This window comes from Apteryx mantelli, chromosome Z (assembly GCF_036417845.1).
Source record: "Apteryx mantelli isolate bAptMan1 chromosome Z, bAptMan1.hap1, whole genome shotgun sequence".
NCBI classification, from domain to species: Eukaryota; Metazoa; Chordata; class Aves; order Apterygiformes; family Apterygidae; genus Apteryx; species Apteryx mantelli.
In genome coordinates, this window is record NC_090020.1 from 25,290,005 (window position 1) to 25,317,436 (window position 27,432).

At 39.5% G+C, this 27,432-nt stretch overlaps 1 protein-coding gene across 2 annotated transcripts in view; it reads right to left on the minus strand.

Moving 5' to 3' along the window:
- Window positions 1-8,636: 8,636 nt before the first annotated feature.
- MTAP (methylthioadenosine phosphorylase) overlaps window positions 8,637-27,432 on the minus strand; it is a 34,161-nt gene continuing 15,365 nt past the window's right edge. For both annotated transcript variants that reach the window (XM_067315957.1, XM_067315958.1), the window contains exons 5-8: window positions 20,578-20,680; window positions 16,663-16,902; window positions 15,109-15,231; window positions 8,637-9,664 (exon numbers count right to left, since the gene is read on the minus strand). In XM_067315957.1, the coding sequence (XP_067172058.1) occupies window positions 9,626-9,664; window positions 15,109-15,231; window positions 16,663-16,902; window positions 20,578-20,680 (505 nt within the window). In that variant the 3' untranslated portion in view covers window positions 8,637-9,625. The remainder of the gene's footprint in view (window positions 9,665-15,108; window positions 15,232-16,662; window positions 16,903-20,577; window positions 20,681-27,432) is intronic.

The following is a 27,432-nucleotide window of genomic DNA, read 5'->3' on the forward strand; positions in this document are numbered from 1 at the left end:
GCACGCGCTACGTGCTGCTCCTGAAGACTTTTCTTCCGATTCCCGCAAACGAGGAAATTTTTTCCTGTTTTTCTTTAAGAGGCTGCTCCACGCTTAGCGCGCAGACCAGGAGAAGCGCTGGAAAGCCCGGTCGTTTCGGCTCTGGTTCACCAGCAAACGGCTTAACTTTCTGCCTCTCGTTTCTCTAAAAAAAGGGAAGAGCCATCACCGTGTAGAAAAGGGCGATAACCTTTCCCTAGCTGTTTGGGGGACAGCGAGAGGGCGGGCGGGCCGCAGAGGGAGTCTGGCGGCGCTGGGACCGGCTCCCCGGGGGCCGGGGAGGGGGGCGGGCGGGCGGGCGCGCGCGCGGGCCCCCCGCGATCCGGCCGCGTGGGCAGCGCTCCCCGCGGGACGGGCCTTGTCCCCCCACGGCCGAGCCGAGGAAGGCGGCACCCCCCGAGCCCCCGCACCCGCGGGGCTTCCCCTCGGAAACGCGTCCCAGCAGCGGGACGCGGCCCGTCGCGGGTGGCCGCCCGGGGCTCGGCACGTCCCCGACGGCCGCTCCCCCCGCGGGGCCCCGTGGGTCGCTCCCCACCGCCGCGGGCAGAGCCGCCCCCGGCGAAAACGAGCACGTCCAGCGGGGGAGCGCGGGACCCCGCGCCCCAAGCCGCTCAGTCCCCTTGGTGCCGCGCCGCGAGCCCCCTTTTGGGTCCGGATCCCACTGTCCTGCCCCCCTCCTCCCCCCCCCCAAAAAAAAAAAAAAAGAAAGGAGAAATATTCCTGCCTTTAAGCCTCTTTCCAAGCCGCTGCCCCGGGGCTGCTGCTCTCGGCGCTGCGGGGCGCTCCTGCCCTGCAAACCCCTCAAAGCCAGACGCTGCTGCCTCCGAGTTTTTAAAAAAAGCGGACAGCGGCTCTAGCCTGCAGGACCAGCTTCGGAGGGGACCGTTCACCGCTTTTGCTATTTTATCCGTATTTTCATCTTCAGGCACACCTTCCCCAGAGCTGGGAGAGTTTAAATAAAAAGAGTTTCAGACAAATAACCCTTTCTACCATAAACTGAAAGTATTGCTAGAGCTGGACCTTTTTCCCTGTATCTTGGAGCTGCCAAAACTCATACTTGGAAAGTTATTCAGAGACAAAAGGCAGATTTTGGGACCAAGTTATACGCAGTCATTTTGGAGAAGGGTGGAGTATATGAGTGAATGGACCTTGTCAAAGATATTTAACAAATTGAGCAATACTTTTTACTGCTGCCACCATTAGTAGGAAAGGAATGGAAGAATTTACACTGCTTAGGAGTATATAGAAAAGCTTTTCCTTGCAGTAGCCCTTTAAAAGTCCAGTCAAATAGACATGAAACAACATTGACATCTTTTTATCTCGATAAAAAGTCTATAAAAAGATAAATTCATCACATCTAAATAAGAACTTTATGATGCTTTCCCTTCTGTGATAAATGATCACTGTTTAGACAAGGGAACTAGCAGCATTACGTGCCACAAAGCACATTTTCAATTTTGTATGAGTGCCAGCATCTAAACTATTTGACTAGATATTTTCTTTTGTGGCTGCCTGTGCCAAGCTTTTTTTTTTTTCATAAAAAAAATAGCTGAAGGTCATTCAGCTATATTGATAATAACACTTAGGAAAAAAAGTGTTTTCTATTATAAATTTTAGTTTATCTAGAAATTGAATCTTTGAAAACATGACTTGCAAGCTTTAGGACAAGCACCATTCCCCTAAAACTCGCCTACACTTACCAAAGTTTATTGTGTCTGCAGGCTTTGTATATCATGCTCACAGTCCTTGAGTGCTTCACAGAAACAAAAATGAACAGCATTTTAGAAAATAAAGCCATCACTTTATGTTGCCTGGGCTAAGTGTTTGGAAATACGTTAACCCAGCCCCTCACTTGCACATCAAATAGGCCTCAAGACCCTCAGGAGGAAAACATACATGCTTGGAGTCTTCACAGAAGCAGGTGAGAAGTAAGTGAGAAACTTGAAGACAGGACAAGGAAGCCACAGTCCAAAGGACTTTGTGCTGGAGAGAGGACCTCTGAGGACACAATCATATCTTGAAAGAGCACCAGCAGGGCTACAGCCACCAGTAGCAGAGATGAGGGAGGACCTATCTAGCAGTTCAAGCTTTTTTTTTTTTTTAAATCAAATCTCAGCCGATCCTAATCTGACACTGAAGTAATTCACCTTTTTTTTTCTCAATAGTTTGGGGAAAAAAGAAAAAGGAAAGAAAGAAAATGAAAAAGAGGTAGGAATTCTTTCAGATATCATATGAACAGAAGCCAAGATAAAACACTTCTGTGGAAAAGAGAGCAGAGGACAAGTTTCTCCACATTTGTCTCTTTATTACCATATACCTTACGCATATGCATACTTTTTGTAGAAATACATGCTAATGATATGTTTCTACTGCTGGAGAAATCCCAAGAAGAGTGAAAGGAGGGATGGTCCTGAAGAGTTTAAAAACCTTGCAACTAGAGGCTTTGGGCTGCTCCACAAAAAGGTACACAGACATCTGCCTCTAGATTCAGCACAGCCCGTGGTAGCAAGTAGCCTTGGTAGTCTATGCTCAGGATTGAATGTGGGCTGTGAGAAGCCCTGTTTGACCTGCAGTTCCCACTAGGAACTGTGCAGCCGGAGACAGGGTTTCCACAAAGGACCAAGTAGGACAAGACATTTAGAGTCCAGTTCACACAGTTGGTAGAGCCCAAGGTATTAGAAACACTCTATTTCCTACCATTGAACTATGTAGTTAATGCTGTAATTAATGCGGTCACTCATCTCAGGAAGTAGCCTCCTACATGTGCTCACTGAACAGAGGCATCACTATTTGAGGGGTGGGGGGAGAAATCAAACATAAAAGTTTGATTTCTCAAGCATGAAAATTTTCGAGATGAGCAATTTTCACTATATAAGGTGCTGACTGTTAGCAGAACATAAGCAGGTTGAGAACTGGAAATATGGGGTAGAGACATGAGTGTCCAGAGCAGTGGGGGAGCATGCCACATCAGGGAATAGGATTCTGGAGAAAGGGAAGACAAACAGTAGAGTTTGCCTAAGATTGAGAGGATTCACAAAGTGTATTTATCTCTACCTCCCCGCTATGCTTGGTTGGGTACATGCAAGCATGAAGTGCTACTATGATCCTCTCAGAAACCAAGTGCAGGGGATAAATGCCCTCAGAGTCTGTGCTGAGTGAAGCTCCTTCTCTTCCCCCTGACCTCCAGCCTTTCACCAGTGCCACTGTTACAAACTGTACAATCAGCCCTAGCTTAGGATGTTGCTAATTCCTCTGCTAACTCTGCGCAGCTGGGAACACATGTCATGTCAGTATCCCCAGCAGATATTTGTTTGTTTGGCTTTCCTTACAGGCGTTGACAGTTTGGGTTAGCCTCTAAAACAAAGCTCATCCCTGCAGATGTCCTCTGCTTGTGGCTATTAAGTAATTGTGCTTCAGATTGGTCACCGGACCCCATCTTGGCAGTCATCATGAGGCAAGGGGGTGCTCCTCACCTTGCAAGTCTTACGGTTTGTTTGTATCTGCTTACACCTTAGGAACAGAGCCAGACCAGACCAGAGAGGGATTTAGGAGTCAAATCAAAGTACTAATAACACCACAAGGTGGAGAATTTGTGCCAGAGACAATGCTGATCAAGCTCAAGGACAGAGCTGCTTCCACAGATCTCCTCACATGCACTGTAAAGGGAAAGCAACTCCTACAATTGCCCTTCTCCTACAGAGACTTACTGGTTTATTTTCAGGCCGAAATGAAACAATGATTTTAAATGACTGGTTGTGGTATGAAAACAAACAAAACACATTTCAGAACCTTCTTACAGAGTAGATAAAAGTTCTTACAAAAGCTGCTTCCTATAAAGCCCTAATTCACCTTTTAACAGATGAATGAAATGCAGGTTTTAAGGTTAAAAAAAAAAAAGATTTCCCTAGATCAAATACCTTCCACCTTTGCTAGAGGAACGTTACTGTAGAAAACCAAACAACAGGGTGGGCTTCATGTGTCCTGTAAGATACATTTCACTTACTACAGGCATGATCCTTGGTTCTCTGTTACCAAGCCTAGAGATGGAAGGTTGTGACTGAACTTCATTTTTTTCCCCCCTTTTTGAGGTATAAGTAGAAACCTCTGTTTTTTAGCTCATTTTGTTCCTTTGAGCAATGCTTTATACACCACAGATGTGATTTCTGCTGTCCATTTCTTTTCTGAGGCTGCATAAAAGTGCACAAAATATTATATTTTCTGAATGTACTTGATTTGCATACATGCTTCTTTTGTGGTTATTTTCAGTAAACATTCATGCAATTCTGTTTGCTGGCAGCAGTACAAACTGTTTCACCAAATGTCAAGTAAGTATTGCTAAATCATTTGCACAGGAAACCTTATTCTATGAGGAATATTAATCTAAGACAGGACATTTGGAAGTACTGAGAGACCTACGCATCCAACGAGAAGAGACCGGAACTGCACTAGTCCGACAAACTGTGTCACAAAAATTATTTGCAGAAGTTGTTTTCTCATTTAATGTCAGTCAACAATATATTCCATAAAATCTCAGTCTGTGTAGCCATGGACAAAATAGATGGTGTTAATCAAAGAAGTAGTGTCTTCTGAATTTCTGAGATTTATTCCAAGTAAATTCAAAAGATTCTGGGTTTTCTAGTATTATTACTGACACTGTAAAGCATTTATCTTACTCTGCCCTTCTACTCATAGAGTCATTCATACCTGCCTAAAGTTTCTGAAAGTTGGATATATATTCAGTGAAAGTCAGAAGAGCAATAATGTCATTCCTTGTATTTTGCCTTCATGGAAATGAAACTGCAAAAATGAAAAACAACAGAAAATGCAGACTTAGGTGTGCAATTTCTTACTTACATGCTGTATTTTCACCTTCTTTCAGTGAAAGCACCAACTTAGTGTTATTCTGTCTCATACAAACTAATACAGACTGAGTTCCAGAATGGCCAGCTCTATGTTAGGAATTAGCAGTTGAACAATGACCTTATTGTTCACTTACAAGAATTAGCAGAAAACAGATAATCCAAAGGTTGATTTTTTTCAGTTTTTTTAGTTTAAGATTCCCTTAAACATTTTCCCATAGAAATAGGGTGACTTCCACAATGAATTTAAGACTACTGAAAACTGATTTGCTTTCTTTAGAGTGCAATTCTAGGGGCAGCTGGCAGACAACGTTTCACAGCTGCTGAGAAGCAAAAGGTCCTTTCCTCCTGCAGCTTTTGCCATGCAGCCTCGCTGTGCTGATTTCACATTGCACCCTTTCATGACCTGCTTTAACTTGCTAATGTGATGGAAGCTGTCCCACCTCTGGAATGGTACTGTGTGGTCCTGGAAAATGACCTAGGCTGTAACAGCAAATTAATATAATACTCAGCCACATTGGTGGAAACAACAGGATACTGCCTTCTTTTTCCAAAAGGTGGTCTTTACAGGCAGAAGAAGGGGAAATTAATGCATTAATATAATGAAATTACTGTAAGAACTATGGTTCTGTAATAGTTCTGCACTTTTTTATCTTAATGCAGAAGCATTAATGAATCCAGGCTTGCTTAAAGTTCAACTAAGAACTGCCTTGCTTACTCTGCAGTTCAGAATAGCCCTTGACCTCTCATGGCAGATTTCACATGATTGAGTCAGCCTTCTAAATTCACACAGCTGGGCTGTGTGATGGAGAATAGAAAATGTATTTCCAAGTATGCCTAATCACACATGGTTTTACAACACAAGTAATCTGAGTCAATTCAGACTAAAGATGCTGAAGAATTGCATAATTATCTAAATAAAAAATTGCATACTTTCATAAATTTATTATTAAATGTTTATTTCAATTCTCTTGCACTGTCCTGCTTCAGTCGGTACTGCAATGACAGTGGGTTGAGGAAGCAAACGTTAGAACAGTTAAGCCAGAGTTTCTGTCTTAGAGGGCTGATGCTGCCAAGGGCTGAGGCATCTCCTGAATGAATTTCTCCTCTTACTGACAAGCACTCAGCTGGTTTCAATAAACAGAATACTCTCTTGCACCAGTTAGAATTCTGAGAACCCCAACTGCTTTCAGATCTGTTTTGAACAGTAATGTAAATACTAAAGATAGTTCTACTGATGTCACATGCCACCTGTACTCCCACTGAGACATGCTTCAATGTTTTTAGTGTGAGTGTTAGATAGCGGTAGGTGCTAAGTGAAAATGAGGTATGAGTTGGCAAACTTGTGTTAGCAGGGCAGATCCGTTTTAAGCAGCACGGGAAAATGATTTAGAGAAGGAGACAGAAAAAGGAGAGAAGGAGACAGGAAAGGGGGAAAATGGCAGTCTAATGGCCTGCCTCATGGTCTAGCTTGTACTGTATCTGGATTTACAATATCGGCATCAATACATCACACTGTAAGCACACACTGGAGGGATGCTCAGTGCAAACTAAATGAGCAGACAACTCCTCCAAAGACCATGGCTTTAAAAGCCAGGGAGAGCTGGGGAAAGCAGCATCTAAACAACTGATGAGAAACAGGATAAGACACAACAGCATCTCCATATTTAGAGAGAGCAAACATTCAAGATACAAATAAGTGTGGGGTGTTGGTTTGGAACCTAGACAAGGAATATTTGGGACTGAATGCTATTGAGTCCAGACCTAGCAGCCTCTTCGGTTAAAGTGGTAGATCTGTTCCCTGTGATGCATGTTCCAAGACTAGGCAGAACTCGGAAAGATTGCCATTAGAGGAACAATCCAACGACAGCTCCTGTGAGTGGGTGTACTTCTTCCTCTTGTATTTTTTATTTGCATATCGAATTACTCTTCAGTGACACTTCTGCCTCTGGTCTATGTAGATCTGCACAGTTTATTTAGTTGCAATCTTTGGTGCCCAATGGAAAATTTTACAAGGAATCAGCTGGATCCCAATTTTATACTTCCCAGTCCTTAGCTAATACTGCCATATCTTTTGCTTTATGCAACTGTGCTCCATACAATCACTCACTTCCCTCCAGTCTCCCCTCCATGTATATGGGGAAGAGAATAAGATTTTCAGTATTAATTTCTAATATACACACTGCTTCCCAGCTGCATTCCTCTCTTCCCCCAGCTCAATTTTGCACATAAGCATGATGAAGCAAAACTGTTCCTTAGCAGCTCCTGCTTGCTCTAGAAGTGATCTCCTTTCCCCCAAAGCCTTGAAAGTACTCAGGCCACACAAATCAATGAGTTAGTTTAGGACAATTCCACTGGAGAGTGAGAAGCAGCATTGAAAAACACAAGGTTAAGCTTCATTAGCTAACACTTCACTAGGCTTTTCACAGGTCTGAACCATCTCCCATGAGACATGCAATTCACTCACAGAGCAACTGCTTCAACTGCTTCATTTCTCATAATTTTTTCATAGCTGTGTTGGTCTTTATTGTTTAGATGAGGCTTTAAAACATAATGCTTAGGGAAATACACAAATAGAAATCCATCAGGTCCTGAAAGGTCTTGCTGAAACCTTTTTATTTTTCAAGATGGATAATATCTGGCATAAGAGATGTGGAGGTAAAACGACAGCCATTAAGCATATAATGGTTTAATACAGGGAAGGCACAAAGTTTCTGTAAGAGAAGCAATAACAACAATCAACCTTAATATGTATTAATTTTGGAATCCATGTTTGAAAACTAGGCAACAGCAAAAACTTAGCACTGTATGTCCTGGTAAACCATTTAAGAGGCCAATATACCTCTAGTTAGGATTTGATAACACTCTGGATTTTGGTGTTATGATATAGGAGCAATATAAATGCTATCCACCAGAAGAAAGTATTCCAAATCTATCATAGTAGATGGACTGAATAATGGTTGTAGAAGATAGAAACAGCATGGCAAGACAGTCAAAATGAAAGAGAAGTCATTTCCATGAACAAAATCTTCTGTGTGTCGTTATTTCATTCTTGTCAAATCAGAGGCATTCTGAGTCTACGAACTGCCTCAACTCTCCATCTGAATGTTTACTTGATTTTAGTGGTACCTTAAATTTGTATCTTCTTGTTCCCTATCATACATGCTGTATTTCCTACAATAAATGTAATGCTTTTCTTAGGACTGCTTAGAAAGATTATTAGAACCAATTATCTGGCCTATCTTTATGTAATTAAACACAATGAATCTATGTTTCTCTTGTCAGCTACCATCTTCATCCTATAGTCTCCTGAATAAACAGGTCCCCCTACATTTCAAAAATAAAATCTATGCTGAACTTTGTAAGAACATACCACATACTAGCACCGTGTTACTGACTTCTCTATTTTAACTCCACAAGACCCCCATTAGATGAGACACCTCAGAACATCAGATATCAAGCCTATGTGTTCAGAGCAAATGGGTATCATCTACCCCTGCACATGAATCTGTACCTTTCACGTTTCTAATCTTTTTCTTGCCTGGCTTCGTTGCATTCTGATCCCTTTTTGTTTCAGCAGTCCCTGTTGTTTCAGGAAACTATGAAAGATGACCTTAAGTTCTAAGTGACACCACATTTTGGAGCCTTCAGCCTTTCTAAAACTATGTTCAAACTACCATACCAACTTATTCCATGAATGGTAAAAGTACTTCCAGACACACAAAATTCACTCACTGAATAACGATCAGGAGTAAATCAAAAATCCATTCCCACACAATTTGGAGAAGCACAGGTTTCATTTGTTTTATTTTCTAGACAAGAAGCAGCGGGTTATTTTATTGAAGGTAAATGGTATTAACGAATGAAATGCATACAAACCAACTGATCAAGTACATTCATCACTTAAAACAGAAACTAAAACCAGAATTGTTCAGATCAATGTAACAGAAAAAGGTCAGCACAGCGTTCAAGGATTGGCACTACCTTTAGTCACATACATAGATCTTCAGGCACAAATTTGACTTAGCTATCAGCTAAAAATTTTTAATGAGAATATTCATCCATTATACAACTGCTGTGAAAGAACTGCTGCAATTATTAAACCAAATTTTGTTTGCATAGAACCAAAAAACACTGCTTATTAAAATGAAAAAATAATTGAAATAAAAATACAGATAATGTATAAAAATATTACAATTTTATTTCTGAATTATCCATTCATTTTTACAGTATGTTCTAAAGTGAATGGTAGCCACCTTCCTTCTGGAAGGAAAAGAAGAGAGGCAGAAATAGCAAAGTAGCTAAATATCTGTGGATTTGCTTTCTTTGCACTTTATGAAACTGTAACAGAGCATTACCTAGCCTTTCCTTTCATCCATCAGTTAAAAGATATCCTTGATAATACATGATAGCTTGATGAATCACCCAGTAACAAGATTCTAACTTGTTATTGATCACTGTCTGATCCAGTTATGCAGTAAAGCCACTCCAAGTTGACAAGATGTATTCAAAAATCTAACTTTAGCCATCTTATTCATTATCAGGCATGACAAAGACTGTCTTACTGTCTTTTACATTATTATCAGTCATGGTTTATTATCATTATTAGTCACAGAAAGCATTCTTTCATGCTTATAACATCTCTCAAAGATATGATAACCTCTAGAAGTTTGAAAGCGGTCCACTCTTCTTTCTGAGTACCGAAACTTCAGAGTCCATCCAGGCTGTTAGTGCTTTGGCAGGATGACTGAACATTGCACGGTTGTCTGAAATATAGAATCAAAGTAGATGAATGCTCCCACTTCCAATACAGAGCTTTTTCAATGTGAAGGCAGACTACATAGCTTCCATACAGATTAAAAACAGGTGTACCTGACTCCACAAGAATAGTTATCTCCAATTCCACCCAACATCATAGAAGCCAAAAGAATAGCAGGGAGCACATACCCTACAATAGTTCAATGACTATTTTTTTTATACTTATATACTGGCTTACAGAGCACCAAAAATCACATATAGAAATACTAGACTGAAATTAAGATTTTTAGGCTTACAGGCTACTGATGAGAAATTGTGCACCTGGCTTTTCACTTTTAAGACTAACATATTGTCTTACATGCATTGGATTGATAGAAAGCTCTATACAAACGTAATCAGAAATCTTTGAAAATAAAGTTGCTTAAAAAGGCGATTTTTGCATGTTCTTTCACCCATTTTAAAGTACAGCTGTCAAAGAACAGAAACCTTTCTCTAAAGTGCATTGGTTGGGAGTGAATGAAATGCTCAGGACATGCAGAGACAGGCAACATTAGAGGAGGCCACATTTAAGGGCAGGACCTGAGAAATTTTCAATCTCAGCTTTCTTGGGAGGCCCTTAGCCTGCAAGGACCACGGTACATAGTCCAGTTGAAGCAAATCCTTGATGAATTTCTCCACCACCTTACTCATCTGATCCAATTCACTCTAATCACACAAGCAGGTTCACCGATTTCATTGAGATTATCTCAAAGAAGAAAATTACTCAAGAATATAAAATCAGAGCTCTACATGCATAAATTATGAATGTAGGTATTGTGTGAAGTTAGACCAGAAAATATTAACCTTCCACTGGAAAGTTAGTTAGAGGGGAAAAAGTTAAATTTCAATTTGTTAGCTACCAAACATTAAATTCCAAGTATGCAGAGGATGAAGAGTGCTAAAACATACCTAAGCACATCTTACCCAGTCTAAACTATACCATAGTATTCACCTCCCACAGCAGTCCCCTCAGAGTACAACACTATTCCTTGTACCAGAGCTCTGACAAGTATCACTTCACTCAGGCTAGTACATAAATTTAAAAAAGGCAGGCAGTGCCAACAGGACTGCTCACAGAGGCAAGAAGTTAACCTGAGTGGCATTCATGGAAGCTCTGACACCTTATCAGAGGCTGATTTTCTTACACCAACACTGTAAGGAAAACCAGTACTAACATGAAATTCCTTTACCATCCTAGTACAGATTCTCTCCTGAACCTCACTGCAATAAATGTACAGAGTCCAGTTCTCCATTGTTACTAGTTCATGAATTAAAACCATTTTCAAAAAAACAGTTTTCCTCTCACAAATGCTTTTCCTAAGAACAGACAAAAGAAGAGCCTGCAGTTTCCTCTTGGAAGTACCTGTTGTCGCTAATTCATCAACCGCATTCAGCAATGGGCCCACATTTCCCTTAATCAGGCTTTGATAACTATGTAGTGGCTGAAGCTGTTCTTGTTGCCCTTGATGCTCCTTGCAATGTCAGGTATAGGTGAACTTTGATTTTCCTGACACCATTCCTGCATGCCTAGGCTTGCTTCTGAATTCTTCCTTTGTAGCTTATCTCTGCTTCCACCTCCTGCATGCTGAATCTTTGCACTGGAGCTCTATTACCTGTATAGCCAAGCCAGTCTCCTGACATGACTACTTGTTTTCCTGAGGTGGATCACTCTTGTGCTTGGAGGATGTTGTTCTCAAAAACCAGTCAGCATTCCTTAACTCCTTTGCCCTTCAGAGCTACCTCTCATGAGATACTACCTGGTTAATCCCAAGTCTGCTCACCTGAAGTCCAGGGTCTGTACTCTGCTATTTGCCTTCCTCACTCCCTGCAGGATCTCAAACACCATTATTTCATGACCACTATAGCCAAGACTGTCAGTGATTACAAACTCCCTAAACATTTCTTCCTCGTCAGGGAACAGCAGGTCCAGCCATGCATCACCCACGGCTCGCCCATCTTATCAAGAAGTTTCCCTGACACCACCCAGAAATTACTTGGATTGCCTGTGATCAGTAGATTACCCTCTGTGCTTCCTGATCAGTGACACAAGTACGACTTTGTCATACCCTGTTCTGAAAAACATTGTAGCCTGGTCATGCCTCAAAATGGCAGGCTGTGGGAAGATGCTGTACCTTCATAGAGGATTGTTACAAATCTTTTTTTAAAGCTCGTGCAACCTGAGCCTGGAGAATGGTCTTTTTTTAAAGCAATGAGGTTACGTAACACCAGGAGACACTGACCTAAAGACATCATGGCAGTTAAAATAGTAACATTCAAACTAGACTTAAACTGGCACATTACAGATGAAAAGATACATGAAACAGAATGGATGGCAGACAGCCTAAATATAAAAACATCCCTGGCCATTTTTGCTTCAACATCCTGAAGCTTCCTAGGACTACTGTGAACTTCAGAGAGGACACTGTGTGCGTGTGGGTAGAGTGCACAACTCTGAGCAAGAAGACAAATACTACTGTGAAAAAGACCTGGCAGCACCTTCTCTCCTGTCTGGTCAAGTTTCTCCAGTCACAGTAGCCAGACTAAGGAGGTCAAAATGAAAAGTTCTGACCTTGTGGAGCTTTAGGGTTTCACATGCTTCCCCAAACACTAGACACTGGCAGATGCCCATTTGAGCTGCCCAGCTGCAGCTTGGGCATAGTTTGGGGTGGTTTACTTTGTCACTGTTCCCAGTGTACCAGCTGCAATCTTGCTCCTCCTTGTCTGTGTTCCTGCCCACACTACCACACAGCTCTCCCAGAGGAGAGCACTAGGAAAAGGTGCCTCTGAAAAAGATTAGTTCAAAAAACCCAATCAGCTGACCTTTACAATGGCCAGAGCAAAACATACACGAGTAAACTTTACATCTACAGAGAGAAGAAAATATCTAAATCTTTATGGTTCAACTGCATATATGTAAAGAAGCATGCACATATCTGTCTTTGCTGTACTGCATAATTACCTCCTTCCTTATTCACAAACACAAGGGCCCAGTCCAATCCTTCATCTATTTTACCACTATTTAATGCCTCATCAAAAAACAATTCTAGCTTTTTCAGCCCTTCCTAAAGAAAATCAGAGGAAGTCTCTAAAACCTCAGACTTTCCTGCCACTTCTCCAGAATGCTGTCCTGACATCAGATCTCAATCCCCACACTTCAGCTTCCTTCTCAACCCCTACTGCCAATCCCTACTTCCTGTTCCCATCCACTTTAGTACCATCGGACCCAACCATTTTCTCAGTACACTGTCACAAACCAAGCCACTTTCTGCCAGAAGCACAAACATGTAAGAGTTGTGACGTCAAGGTAAAACTACTTCAGTATTCCTCTCTGATACATGTGCTTAGAGAAAGAGTGCAAGAAGCAACATTAGAACAGAGTGACCCTTCCTCTCGTATATCATCTCCTCTTTCAGCCAAAAGCAGTTCAGGGACTGAGCTGGAGGTAGCTGGAGGTAGCACTTGAATGGTTGTGTTAAACAGCTGCCAATGAACTGAAGGAAGGGTTAGTGTTAACAAAAGAATGGGAACCTTTCAAACTCAGGGCCAGCTCTTTCCAGCCAGCAGCTCTCTCAATCTCTATAAAGAATGAAGACAACAAGCATATGACAGAAAGCAACAGTATACTGGTTACTGAAGAACACATGGCAGAATTATGGAGGCAGATCTCTCAGTCTGTAAGAAGAGTTATATACTTGTGAAAGTTCTCTGCATGCCAGCATGACCACAGTAGCTGAGGAACATCCAGTGCATTTTTTAAATTTATTTGAAGTCTGAGAGTTTTCTTTTTTTTAATATAGCTAGCCATCTGTTTTAAACACAAAGTGTGGCTGGCCCAGGCCTCTGAAAAATGTTTTCTGGAGATTAGAGGAGAGAAGGAATACTGATTCTGTTGTCTCCTTTATCCATTCATGCCCCAACTTCATGCAAAGACTGCAAAAGCAAAGGGTAAAAGCCACCTGCCTCTCACAAATGTTGGCAGTGGGGATTAAAAATAACTAATTGCTATTCCAGACAACTGTGTGAGGAAGGGTGATAAACGTGTAATCCAAGGCTTCCTAAGGAGAAATAGGTTTTCTAATGAAGGATCAGGCAAAGACCCATTTCAAAGATTTGGGCTGGATCCCCATGAACATGACCTGTTCAAGCTTAAGGATGCTTAGAAGGATTTGTGGTGAACTTTTCGTAATGCTTCTTGGATTTAGGTATATCAGGCTATTGACTAAACTGGAGGAGATGCGAGTCACTGACAAGAGAACCAGACTGGAAATAGAATTGAAAATCTGATCCCAATCCAAAGACACAAATAATTTTTACAGCACAGACGGTTCTTTACGTAGTTGAATTTGAAATCCAGGGACACACTTTCAGATATCCGATGATACGACTTACATCTGTTTTTTTTTTATCTTTCTTATGCACTGAAGCTTCAGTAAAGACAGTGTTTTCCAGCTTCTTTATAAAGGAAAAGACAAAGAAGGGACCTGAGAGTGAAGAGAGTCAGAGATACTCCTTTGTTTCCTCAAATGGCTTCCTCCTTTTAGACCACTGCTTCTATTAACATAGCTCTTTGTGGACCACTTCTGCCTGTTTTCTGTCCCTCACATTCCAATTCTCTTTCTCTGTTTGCCAAACCATCCTAGTGACATCCTCAGTTCCTTTCACCCTGCCTGTTCTTGTCCTCTTGGAAGTGGCTATTTGTAGCAGAAAGCTTGGAAAGAAGTTGGTTAGAGATCCAAACTATTTTAACATTGTTCTTTTCCTCTACACTATTGGTAAAAAGGAATCTCAAGCACTCTTGTGAAATGGAGGTGATGTAAAACACCTAAGCAAACTCTGTCTTTGAAAAAACCTACCTAAAAATTCCCTCATCAAGATACTTTGAAATGTTTCTTCTTTCCATTTCTTTTTTGTGCACTTCAGGTCTGAAAGTGAGTGCGAGAATACAATTCTAATAAATTCAAACTGGATAATACTCGTATCTTGCAAACAACTCTTCACCTGCCACATATTCAAAAGAGTACAATGTTTTTGTTCTTCAGTCTTTTCCATTTGGCTCTCCATTGTTTTAAGATCTAGGCTAAGGCTGAACAGAGGTACAGGTTATTCATCTGGAGCCTCACATAGATTTTTATCTTACCTGTACTACGAAGGGTAACATTTCATCATCCATAATACAGATGTCTTTAATCTTTCTAGCTTTTAAATATTTTTTTTTTGTAAGATTGATGCTTGATCTTTGCAATGAAGCTTGTAAGTCTATTAATGAATTTACTTGCCCATGTTGAATAGAATGGGTTTGTTAAAGCATATACTCTAAAAAGTTACATTTTAAATAGAAACATCTTGAAACATATGCCTATAGTATGTGCATACATACATCTCCCCCCAATACTAATTGTACTCATATACTTACTTTCAGGATGTGCAGGGTATCTGTCCACTCCATGGAAGCTATCTGAGGTATAGCAGTAAGGAGTATGCTAGTAGCCTTATTTGCATTCTCTTTCAGTGTCTTTAAAACCTTATCCACTGAAACCTAAAAATACAAGAAAACTGTGGTATCTCTCAAATTTGGTGGCACACATTTTAAATCCCCAACTAAACTCATTTAACTCATCCAGCTGTAAGTGCAAAGTTGAAGTACAGACAAAAAACCCTGTAGGTATTTTAAAGAGTCACCATCTGTTTTGCTAGTAAAAACTTTTTTCTTTTGTGGATGTGCATTTGGTTATATTTTATTGCTTGGGTCCGATTCTGTAACTTCCTACTCAAAAAAAATCTCAGTGGAACTTTTCATCTGAACACATTAGAAGAGAAGTCACTGGTGAAGATACATAATGCCCTCTAGCCATATTTATGCATTATCATAATAATAATAATAAACAAAAATAAATACAAATGGATATACTGAAAAAAAGAAAGCAAGAGCTGACTAAACAGAAAAAGTTAATCTTGGATATCCTGAACAAATTTGTATGGAATTTTAATTGCAAAGAAATCCCCAGTGCTGTTCCCAATGTGGCATAGATAGCTTTACATAAAATGTCACAGGGGGGCCTTTAATACAGTGACGGTACAGATGTCTGTGTATTAGTTTTAACCAGACACTTCTCGCTCACATTGTTTTCTTGTATACTAATGAATATTTAGAGGATAAACTTTTTTATATTGGATATTCAAAAATTCAGCTGAAGAATAATAAACAATATCAGAGCCATGCTGTATCTGATAAAATATATTTCCATAATATCAAGGTAATGTATGGACTGAACAACTCCTAGAGCAATCCATGTCACCTCTACTATTCATCTGTGTTTTTACTGCAAATCAGCACTCAAACAGGCAGACCAGTACTGTAGGAAATTAGAGGTAAGGTTGAGACTGTATCTAAGTAATTAAAAGGAAATTAAGTAATACCGTACAAGGATGTTGCAGGTGACATATATACATAAAAACTGAGAGACAGGAGTTTTACAAAGTTACTTGGACAAATTAACAAGTGTTTTACAAAGTTGTCTCTATCGTCTCAAGTGCCAAAACTGCATTGCTGTTTCCTGTGACTAAAATTTAATTGGCAACTGGCATAAATATTCTGCTGGTAGTTGCTCCCCAAATGTATTCCATGAGACAAAAGAACTAGAAAAGATATATCCTTTCACACAAAGCTGCAAAAGAATACAACCAGACCAATTATAAGACAGAAGGTCACAATAGCCTTTTACATACAGACCCCCTGATTCACACAAGAAGAGCTAAAAGGTCTGTTTATCGTGAGATAAGTTTATAAAAATGAACGAGGTAGCAATGTCTGATTTTGTTCTTGCTTTCAGAATTGTTAATCCAGAATAACTGTGATACTGGCGCACATAAGAACAGATTTAGTTTAATATGTGATTTCCATTGAAAGCTACAGGTTCTCATCCAGATCCCTCTAGACAAGACCCAGAGAAAAATCAGTTTCACTCACTGCTTCTTCATGCTCCTTCCAGCAGTCGTAATCTGTTGCCATAGCAATACTTGCATAACTCAATCCAGCTTCTTTCGCAAGAATCACCTCAGGAACTGTGGTCATGTTGATGACATCAGCTCCCCAGCTGCGAAACATCAAGCTTTCTGCTCGAGAACTGAAACGTGGGCCTTCGATTGTGATCACTGTTCCCTTGGAATGACACGGGAGCCCAAGCTTCTTGGCAATCTCAACAAGAACCTACAAAACATGTCAATGTCAACAAAAGCAAATAATTTTCCCTTACTGGTACAGAGTTAGAAAGAAAATAATCCTCCCTGCCTGGTGCACTGCTTTTGCATCCCACCAAAAAATGAACATACAGGAAAATTAACCTTATACTAACCAGTCAGGCTGAATATGGCTATAGCTGTCCAAAAATAAAAAATTGTTTCAATTTCCAGATCCAACAAGAGAAATGAATAGTCTTACCAATAGGAATGATGTTGAATTCATCTGATTTTGTTTGTATCAGTTGGATTACTATTTTCAGCACAGACCAAGCAGACTGAAAAGCAGATAGTCCGTGCATTTTGGCTTTCCTTACATTGAGAATAGGACGGTGAAAACACTAAAGGTTAAATGCCACCAAGCACTACATTGCCACAAAGATGAAATGAGACCAACAGTGGGAAATTTACCTCTGAAAGTCTACTAGTGACAAAATTTTACAAGCATATACTTGAAAGAGTATTTTGGGATCTCTGAATAAAAATTATTACCTCATTTTCCCATGCCAGCGACGAAGCATATACTTTGCACATACCAGTTATTCAGTATTAGTCCGTACAATCCCAACCAGGACTTTGCATATGGGGGAATCATTGTGACTTCTTCTCTTGGTAAATGGCCTTGGTAACAACAGTTGATACAACAGGAATGAGACTTGTAATGGTGTGTGAGAATAGGACACTGACACTGTTCTGAGAAGGTGTTAGCCCCAAAACCAATAATGCTGAAAAGGGAAGTAACAATGATGAAAATTCCTTAAGATGACTGTCAGCTGGCTTAATAGTAATCATGGGATTGCTAAGAGATGTTTGAGAAAAGGATTCAGTTTGAAAAAAAGCATGAAAATTTGTGACAACAGAGACCTTGGTAGCACAGCAGCAGTCAAAACCTATTCTGACATTACCATAAGTTGCCTTGACAGCATCATGACCTACATCCAGGCCTGCTGGAGCAGCCTCCCTGTCAAACGCTGTGAGGAGCCTGCACTCCAGCTACTAGACTGTCATACAAGGTGCAACAAGTAATGACCAAGCCTTGAGTATCCTATGTGATCTTGTGGGGTACTTTCTCACTGGCATGTGGATCAGTGGATTGTAGGGAACAGCACAGGTACATATGATGCTGGATCATCCACATTTCCCACAGATGTCTGTAAATAGGTAAACCTGAACTTCTGAAAGAGGGTGGGTATCCTTGTAACTCACACATGCTGGGGAACGGTGTTTGTGCACACAGCTGTGTGACTACTCATGTGGTGGGGGGAAATCAGAATTTTTGGGGGTTAGCTATAATAGGATGTTTAGAAATTTTTAGGTTTTTATAGAATGTTGCAAGTGTCCAATACTGTGGTACTGCAAGTGTGGTATTGAGGTACTGATATCAATCCTGAATGTGTAATTCACTGATTGCCAGTTAATTGTGTATTGTTAATAAAACAATAAATTACTTAAATCCTGATTTAAAACATGAGTTGAGTAGTATTGCCCTGCAACATTTAGAAAAGTTCAGCTTTACTCCCTATAAAATGTTGCAGTGAGCTCTACTTTCTTAAAGTAGTAACAACCAAGATAGCCTATGTTATTCAAAACAGTTTATGGTTATTAGAAAAAAAGATAAACTCCTTTCAGATTATTTGATTTACAGTGCATAAACCAAATAGCATTTGTGAAAATATGTAAAAATATTCTATTAAATATGCAATTGTCAGATATTCATCATGAAAATTCCTTAATTATTCTACTACATTAATAGTTTTGGCTTTATTATGATTGCATTTTTCTATGATATTTCCTTGAATCAGGACAATCTGGGCTAAAATGATTGCAGCAATTTTCAGAGTTGGATCAGGGAAAATATTTTAAATCAGTTTTATCTGATATTTTCAAATGAAGTGAAAAGAAGTTTCAGCCCCTCTAGGAGCTCAAAAACACATGTTCTTTAAAACATCTGTTGGGCTGATTAGAATGTACAGGCTAATGACATAATGATCACATGTGAGACTGGGAAGTACCTAAATGTTTGTTCTCTATTTTAAAATGACCATTTCTCTGTTGCCATTTTAAAAAATTAAATTCCCAAGGAGCTTTGTTTCTAGCTACTTAATAACCAAATGAAAACCAGCTTTTGTATGCTTCCTTCAACCTCAGGAAATGGCTTATACTTGACTACCTACTTACTTAAAAAAAAAAAAAAATTAAGAGAGAGACGCCCAGTGTGAAGAACAGCCAATCATTTCAGTAACAACACTCTTTTTAATTCATTACAGAAAGCGTGCAGTAAGTATTCAGTAAACTCTTTGTATTTATCATGACACGGCATCATGCTCACCATCAGCAAGCTACTATATGCCAACTCCTCCTTGGTAATAGCGTGGGGGAGGCTCTTGTTTCATTGGAAATGCAAGGAATTTTGCATAATTTGCTGCCCAATGACAGAAGGGCAAGAGCATGCAGATATATAATACGTAATGCTCTGTTTCCTTTTCAGCTTTATAATGTCTCTATTTCATTACAAAACAGTCTAGATTCCTAGTGCATTAAAGTGTCATTCTGCTAGCAGTGCTGTGGTCTTACTGGTGGACATCTCAGAACAAACCACATTGTGTCTAGCTAATTAACAGAAATAGTCTATAATGACAGTGAACTGAATCGGTGATAACAGCCGAACGGCTCAGGAGTACTAACATTTGAATATACTCTGAGTACAGAGTGAGTCACGTGCTTCATAATTCAGTGTTTTCACCTGCTCAGTGTTGCAATCAATTGCACAGAGAGTAAGTCTCTTGGATGGGTATGACTAATTTTTTAAAGACTCCTGTACCCCTTGAGAATGTACTACCCTGCATCTTCCGACCAGATCATTCCACAACAGTGCAAAATGCTGAATTCCATCCTCACCTTCCCTTTTGCTCGGATGTAAGGATACACTGATTCACTGAGAAGGCATATTTAATTACAGATACACTCCTCCCAAAAGGTTATAAAGGGGTTGAAAAGTAGAATAGTATTTCACTCTATTTAGTCTAAGTGTTCTCAAAACCTGAAAATCTTGAAGCAACAAAACTAAGAGCAGCAGTATTTAAGAACAAAACATTGCTGTAATTTGGCTTGTTTCCATGTTTAACATCCCTTAAACAAAGCCTTCACCCTCCAAGATCAACTGCTATAGTACGTAAAAGCACAAATGCAATACTGGTATTTCTGTGAATGCTGGAGTATTACCTCTAATTCTTTATATTTTAACTGTGTAGAGTGCCCTGCAGTAGGTGCCCTGCAGTTCCATTCAGAACAAAAATGAACTATCCCCTAATTCTATCTCCGTTTTGTCCACACTGCTGTTCCCATGGCTTGTTACCTGATAAATAAAGATCTTCTGCCATTTTATTAAGTCCCTAGGAAATCTAGGTTGCTAACTGCCTTCTTAGACCCTTCTGTTATTTACCCTAAGACAACAGCTCCTACAGTCACATGATCTTTTACTTCCCATGCCTTCAAAATGTTACATTTTTGTTTAATACCACCTGCGAAACAGGAATGAAGGAGTGGAGATTGACTGTGTATTCTGAGAGTGCATAATTAAACCATAATCCACAGATGCCATTAAAAAACATTAAACTTTTTAAATACTTTTACAAAATTCACTTACCCCTCTGGTTTTGGTGCAGAATGGCTCTGCCATTGGAATATGGCATACTCCTGAAAGAGAGGAACACTGCCCATCGTATAACGTATAATGTCTTTTAGTAGTCCTGGAAAAGCAGAACACATGCTCAGAGAGGAAAGAAAAGAGCAGAGAGAGAAGAGAAAAGAGAAAAGAAAGCAACAAAATCAGAGGTCTGGTAACAAGGTGCTCCTGGAAGGGAATGAAAACATAGCATGCTATTAATGACCACATTATCCTGTTTTGCCAATGTACAGACCTTTCAGAATTGAGGTCAAGAGTACAAAACTGTTATTCTAGTAGTGTATTACCAATTCATTAGAGACCATCTACTGTTAGCAAGATGCTGAAATGCTGATTTGTTCTTAAGTGCCAGAAACAGCCATATTAAGCTGCAATTCTATATGAAAGAAAACAGATAAATGTAGTTGTGGTATAAGTAATCTCTGAAAAAAAGAGCACAGTGAGCTTTCAGTAAGGGAAGGAATCAAGTTTGAATAGTCTGCAAAACTAGTCAAAACAGAGCTACTTCATCACATTACATTCTTACACTGAAAATTTTTGAATTTGTTGGAAGAGCCTCTTGAACAAAAGATGGATGAATTCAAACAAAACATCCCTGAACAGGATGTCTTCATATTCTCAACACACTATACAGACATATTGGCAGCTTGCAGCTGAAAGAATCATGCATTTGAAAATGATTTTTATCCATTCTCTCAATTGTGAAACAACTTCCTTGCATGAAAATGGTCTAACATGCTGCAAAAATGACCATCCCAGACACAATTTTTCCATCTACTGGAATTGTCACTCAGTTATCACTTTACCCTCAAATAGACTGCCTCAGTTAATTCAACCAAATGAATGGTGAAAACCCTCTGAAACAAAATTCTGAGACTTATTCCCTTCTTCTCCCCAGCATGTTACATACTGCACTTTGTAGGAGAAAAATAAGGCAAGAGTCCAATCAGTTAGCTTTATTAAAGTATGAAGTCGTTTGAATTTAAATGATAGCTTCATCTTGTAAGATTTGTGTCTGAAATTATTTCAGTTTTAAAAATCCAAAAAAAAAGAAATTTATATATATCTATGACTTTCACACCTGCACTAGATGATTGATGATCTGCTGCACACTAAAGAATGCTTGTGTAAAACAGCCAGAATGAAGAGTACTTTATTTTTTACGTGGTAATTCAGTTTTGCCAAAACACATTCTAATTCACCCCCAAACTGATTCTACCTAAGACCCAACCTTCCCTAGGTTGGACACAGCTGCACCCTAATCATTCATTTCAGGAAACAAAAAGGACATCATGTCCAACTACAATGAGAGTTTACAAACGTACATTTGAACAGATACAATGACTTGGGCTTCTAATTTACTGACAGCTCATGAATTTTGCTTTATAGTGGTAGATTTTTTACTGTAATTTTCAGTCTTATCACGTATAACCTCATTATATGCTGTCAAGCACCCTGTCTTCCTCCCAGACTAAAACGAGGTCAACTGTTAAGTCTTAAGAACTACCTACTGAGGTAGAAAATACTTCGGTAATATAGGCTAAAGCTAAAGAAAGAGCTTTCTCCATTGTTTTGGTAGGGTTCTGGTGGCTGGAATATAGGAAGTCCCCAGTCATTAAACAAGACTGTAAATTCAAGAGATATTGAGTAGACTGAGAATAATCTGACCTCAAAGGCAATGGGATAGACAATTTGTTCATTAGCCCTTGTATCATCATATGTCTACTCAGTGACAACATTAGCAAACTTTGGTGTATGTTAGTAAGGGAAACTAAGCACTATCATTTTAGTGTAGTTGTTCAAATGGAATCCACACTTATGAAGCGAAATGTCTGCTCACAAAAATTGCTCACAAAAGTTCCCCATCCAAGTCACCAGCAAAAATTTACATGAGAATTTAAATACAAGTTGCACATTACAGTAGATTTGGGAAAGAAAAGAAAAAAAAATAATACAGTTCCCTTAAGGATGAGATTATAACGTAGGAAAATAAATTGGCAAATTAAAAACATATGCATAATGAGATACTGATGATAAAATCTACCAAAACAGTAATATTAATTTTTCCTTTATGGGATACTGAAGAGCTGCAAACAGAAACCACCTGATACTACATCCTTTTTTATGTTAAGTGTCTGCTAATGAATTATTTAGAATTGAAGGAAATGGGAAAAGTCATAATCCATTTCCTGCCTTATAATATTTCAGATATTGTTAGTCAGGCACTTTCACTTGGAAAAGCCCTAAAGAAAGACCACTTATATACAACATTAATCTCTGCCTTTCAGCTGTCTATATTTTTTGGAGAGAATGACCACAGCACTAATAAAGAAATCCTGCTATACTTAGTACAAACCGTGTGAGAACAGGAAAACGAAGATGAGACCTATGACTGCTCTGAGCAATGGACCACTTGTGCAATCATCTCCCTTCTTCATGGAATGTTTCAGTTTTGCAAAGGCCACAGCTATTTGATATGGGGCCAGCTGATGTGTCAGAATGCTGCTAGGCTCAGGGTGAGAATAAAGGCAGATTTGAACCAGTTTCTGCTTCTTGCTATGAAGTAATGGCTGGCGCAGAGGAATATCTTTTGGGCTTTCCTCCTTTCTGCAGCCCTGTCACTCAAGTCAGGAGCTGGCCATCCTGATCTGTTCTATTAACCTGTCTGCAAGGTATAGGGCAGTAGCACAAATCCTTTCATAGCTGCTATACTGTTATTTGTATCACCTGCCAAGAGAATGAAGCTTACAGAATCCACAGCTCCTTTTTATTGTCTTGCGCTCACAGAGACCATGAGGAGTCAGAGTTCCTGCTGAACTGCCTGGACCTTTTACCAGAGCAAAGACCCGCAGGAGTACTTGTGTAGGGCTCCTTGCGTTGCAGAAGTTTCAAGGCCTTCCCCATGTACCCTGAGTGGCTTTGTAACAAAATCACCAGTGGACAAGAAATACGGAGCTCAACAATCACTGTTCAAACAGCATCTGTTCTGACAGTTTAGACTAAAAAAGGGAGAAGTCATCAGGTGTCAGCATAGAAACAAAGCCTGTCTACTAGCCACATGGATCCTGACAGAACACTGGAGGTGGGGACTCCATCACTGGGAAAGGGTCATGCATGCACCTGTACGTTTTTATGCACAAAACCTTGTATATCAAGCTCAAGGAGACTGGTGTATCTATCTGTAGTGTAAGCAAACCCTTGCACTGTTCTGTAGTTCTGCTATTGCTGCATTGCCCTTATCCACTTTTCATTACAGTGAATTAAAAGTTGCATGTACTAAAATTTTGAAGGCGCACCCAGAGTTTATGTTCCCCCACTGTGGCGAAAGACACACTTACAGCCCAACAAGTTAAGACAAGTTAAGTATTTCAATTTTCTTATAGAAATGCAAGCTCTTCTTGCCACAACAACTATAACTGGAGCTGGGAATCAAAATCCAACTAAAATAAGTGAACAAACAGACTCATTTCACTCTGTGATTAACAGTCCTTTGCTATTGGCATCACTTCGCCCTTTCTTCCAGTAGTGTTAAAATACCAGCAAGCTAATAATAATAAAAGGACAAAATGAAAACTTACATTGGCATCTGGTTTATAAAAAGCACTCTCAGTGTGCTTTCTTTCTTCAGGGACACTGAAAGAAAACTCTCCCACCTTTAAAATTCTGCTAACCTAGTGTAATAATATTATACTAACTGTAATGGTGTAAGTGACACAAAAAATTCAAACAACAAAGCTGGCAGCTGTTACAGAATTTATTTCGTGAAGTTATTTTCTGTATCTTCTTCACTGAGCTGAGTCATCTAAGTAAACTATTAGTTACCTTCTTACTCTTCCTTTCCTAGCAAACCTCAGCAGCAACCCAAACAGAAACTTTTAAAAAGCCCCTAGGCAGTTTGATCCAGCCAGGTGACTAACAGCACCACAATATGCTTACAGGAGCCCATGGCATCCTAAAAACTCTTCTAGACATCTTTTTTTCTAGGAGTTTGTTTCAAAGAAGAGAACAACTGTTGTTGCCTATAATGGCACCTGTGATTACCTTGAGACACTGGAAGTATGGTGAATACAAGTCAATTATTTTGGTACCTATTTAACAAAATATATACTTTCATGTTTACACACAAATAGATAAGCATGAATAATATTAATTTAAATACAGAGACACTTTATATATGTAATCAGACACTTAATAGGAATGCTAATTACCTGCAGAGTTAGGATCTCAAAAGTTTGGAAATGCTATGGTTCTAGTTAAACCTAGTCAAGTGTTGACCGATTATAAATCAAATCTATGACATAAACTAGGCAGAGATGCTACAAAATTCCACATATTTTGAGATCACGCAATTAATGCCACAGTGTGTATTCCCAATGGAAGCAAATTAATATTGCTGGCTGTGGCTTTCTGCTTAGTTCTAGCTCTCCTCCCACTCCCATTCACTGTTTCTACTTGTTGCCTCACACCTAAGACACATGCTCCTGCTAAGAACAAGAGCACAGATTCACAAAACATACTTAGGCACCCAAAAGGCACTAATTTTAATGGCAGCCTAAGTAAATCCTTTCCATCTAGACCTGCACCTCTTTCCTATGCAGTGCCTAGCACTGATCAATCACCATGTAGAAGCAAGGATACCTTTGAACAGGAATCGTTTTTGCGGGTTTAACCACCACCTTCTTTCCAGGGCTGCTAGTATAGCCTCTTCACAGGACACCGATCCATCATTAGAAGGTATTTCAGAAAATTACATCATCCTCAAACTTGAGTAGAGTGGACAATTCATCTAACTTGTCCCATGAAAAGATCTGTCTGTCAGCAACATTGTTTGCTAGATGGTAGTTTTATCATGTATAAAGGAATCACTCTTACAGATGATAGACCCTGTGAAAGGGGAAAATGCAGGCCCTAACTTCAAAGTACCTATGGTCTAAAATCCACTCACAAAAAAAATCAGAAAAAAGATACATCATAGAAATTGAATTGTCTGATGAAATAGACTGTTATGACTCGCTGGTTTTCCAAGCAGTAGGGAGAGCTAGTAATGCTTTTTAAATTCAGATTACCTACAATTTTCCATTTTGAAACATTCTTGCATTATTTTTCTGAGAAGCTGCTTGGCCTCCTTAAGCCATGAAACGAGCCCCCATGTGTTCCCGCTCTTCTGTGTGGGAAAGAGAACTTATTTGCACAAAGGAAACACTGCTCATGTATGGGCTATGCCATAGCTGCCTGCTGGTCATCTAGATAAACTCTAAATGAAGATACCATGTAAATGTTCCCTGTTCTCTCTGTCCCTTCACTCCTCTTCACACCAGATATATACACTAATAGTTTCTATAACTTTTTTTTCCCCTTAAAAGGGACATGTTCTTAAAACCCAAACCTAACCCAGTTGACTATTTCCTTTCCAGCTCAGAGGTTATGATGCAGACTCACAAGTGCTGGGAAATGTAAAGCTGTGGGAGGAGATTAACTATCTTCAGAATAAATTGTTAATTCAGACATGTTGGATGAAGGATGGTCTCAGATTTCACATCTGGGTTCTTTTCCTGTCTCTGTCAATGCCTTTCTGTCTGACCTTGGCAGGAGTTAGTTTCTCTGTACTTCCACCCCTCATCCGTAGCAGATAACAACTCTACTTTCATCCCAAATGTTTCTTGTTCAAAACTGCAGGCTGTCCAGGGCAGAGGCTACTTCTTAACCATGCACAGAATTCATGGTTTAGCACAGTTAGGTTCCAATTCTATCACCTAGCAGCCTACCACAAGATAACACTGTCAAAATAACTGATGTTTTACTAACACAATTATCCAAATTGTGTACCAAAGTATGTTTAATACCTTTTTTTCCACAAATTGCAATCGATACTAAAATTACTAATTTCCAAGTACTACTGGCAGAATAAAGACAAATATGATTTAGTCTATATAAACAAAGTGATCAACCAGAATATTTTTAGACTCAAAAGAAGGACCATTGTCAGGAATACATCTGCTCTTCCACCCATAAATCAAGTCCAGTATAACCCACAAATACAGGAAGCAGTTTATATGGGGCTTGTTCCTGTAGGGTACTTACTCATTTAGATACCTTCTATTTAAAGTGTACTCTCTTACAAGAAAAAGCATTTGGTTTACAGACAAAAAACCTTCAGTAAGTCAAAACTTGAACAGTACTGTACTGCAGAAAACAAACCTAGGCAAACAAGCATTCAGGCTCAATTGGCAGTCAAATATTATGAGCAGCCATGCTAAAAGCACAAAGAAGCCTCATAAACCATTTCAAATACTTAAAAAAGGATAAAACACCCAAATAAGACTTCCATATACAGTACACGTATAAGTACCAATATTAAATTCACTTGTAAAAATTTGCAACTACATTGTTGAATTATTTTGTATAATTGGGTGACTTCAGATGTTGTTGCGGGGGGGTTGCTGTTTGCTTGGATTTTTCTAAGCATTAGACAATCAGGGAGAGGGGAACAGTCTGCAGTAAACACACTTCTTTGGAAAAGCTGTACTTCTTTATGATTTTTAGAAAATTAAAAGGTTTAGCATCTCTCCTTGTTTTAAAGCAATTCTCTCTCTTCTCTCACTGTGTTACATTAGATCTCTCTTCTGCAGAGCCTCACTATTACTGCATATATTTTCCTGTCTGGCTCCTATTATACTGAGTTGTTTCGTGCATCTCTTCACTGTGTTTCAGATTCTTCTTAAAACTGTAAGTGGCCTGTGCTTTTTATTCATGGTCCTCCCCAGTATCTGAGTATGGGAGATCTCTTGTCTTCAGGAGACTACTCCTAAGGAACTG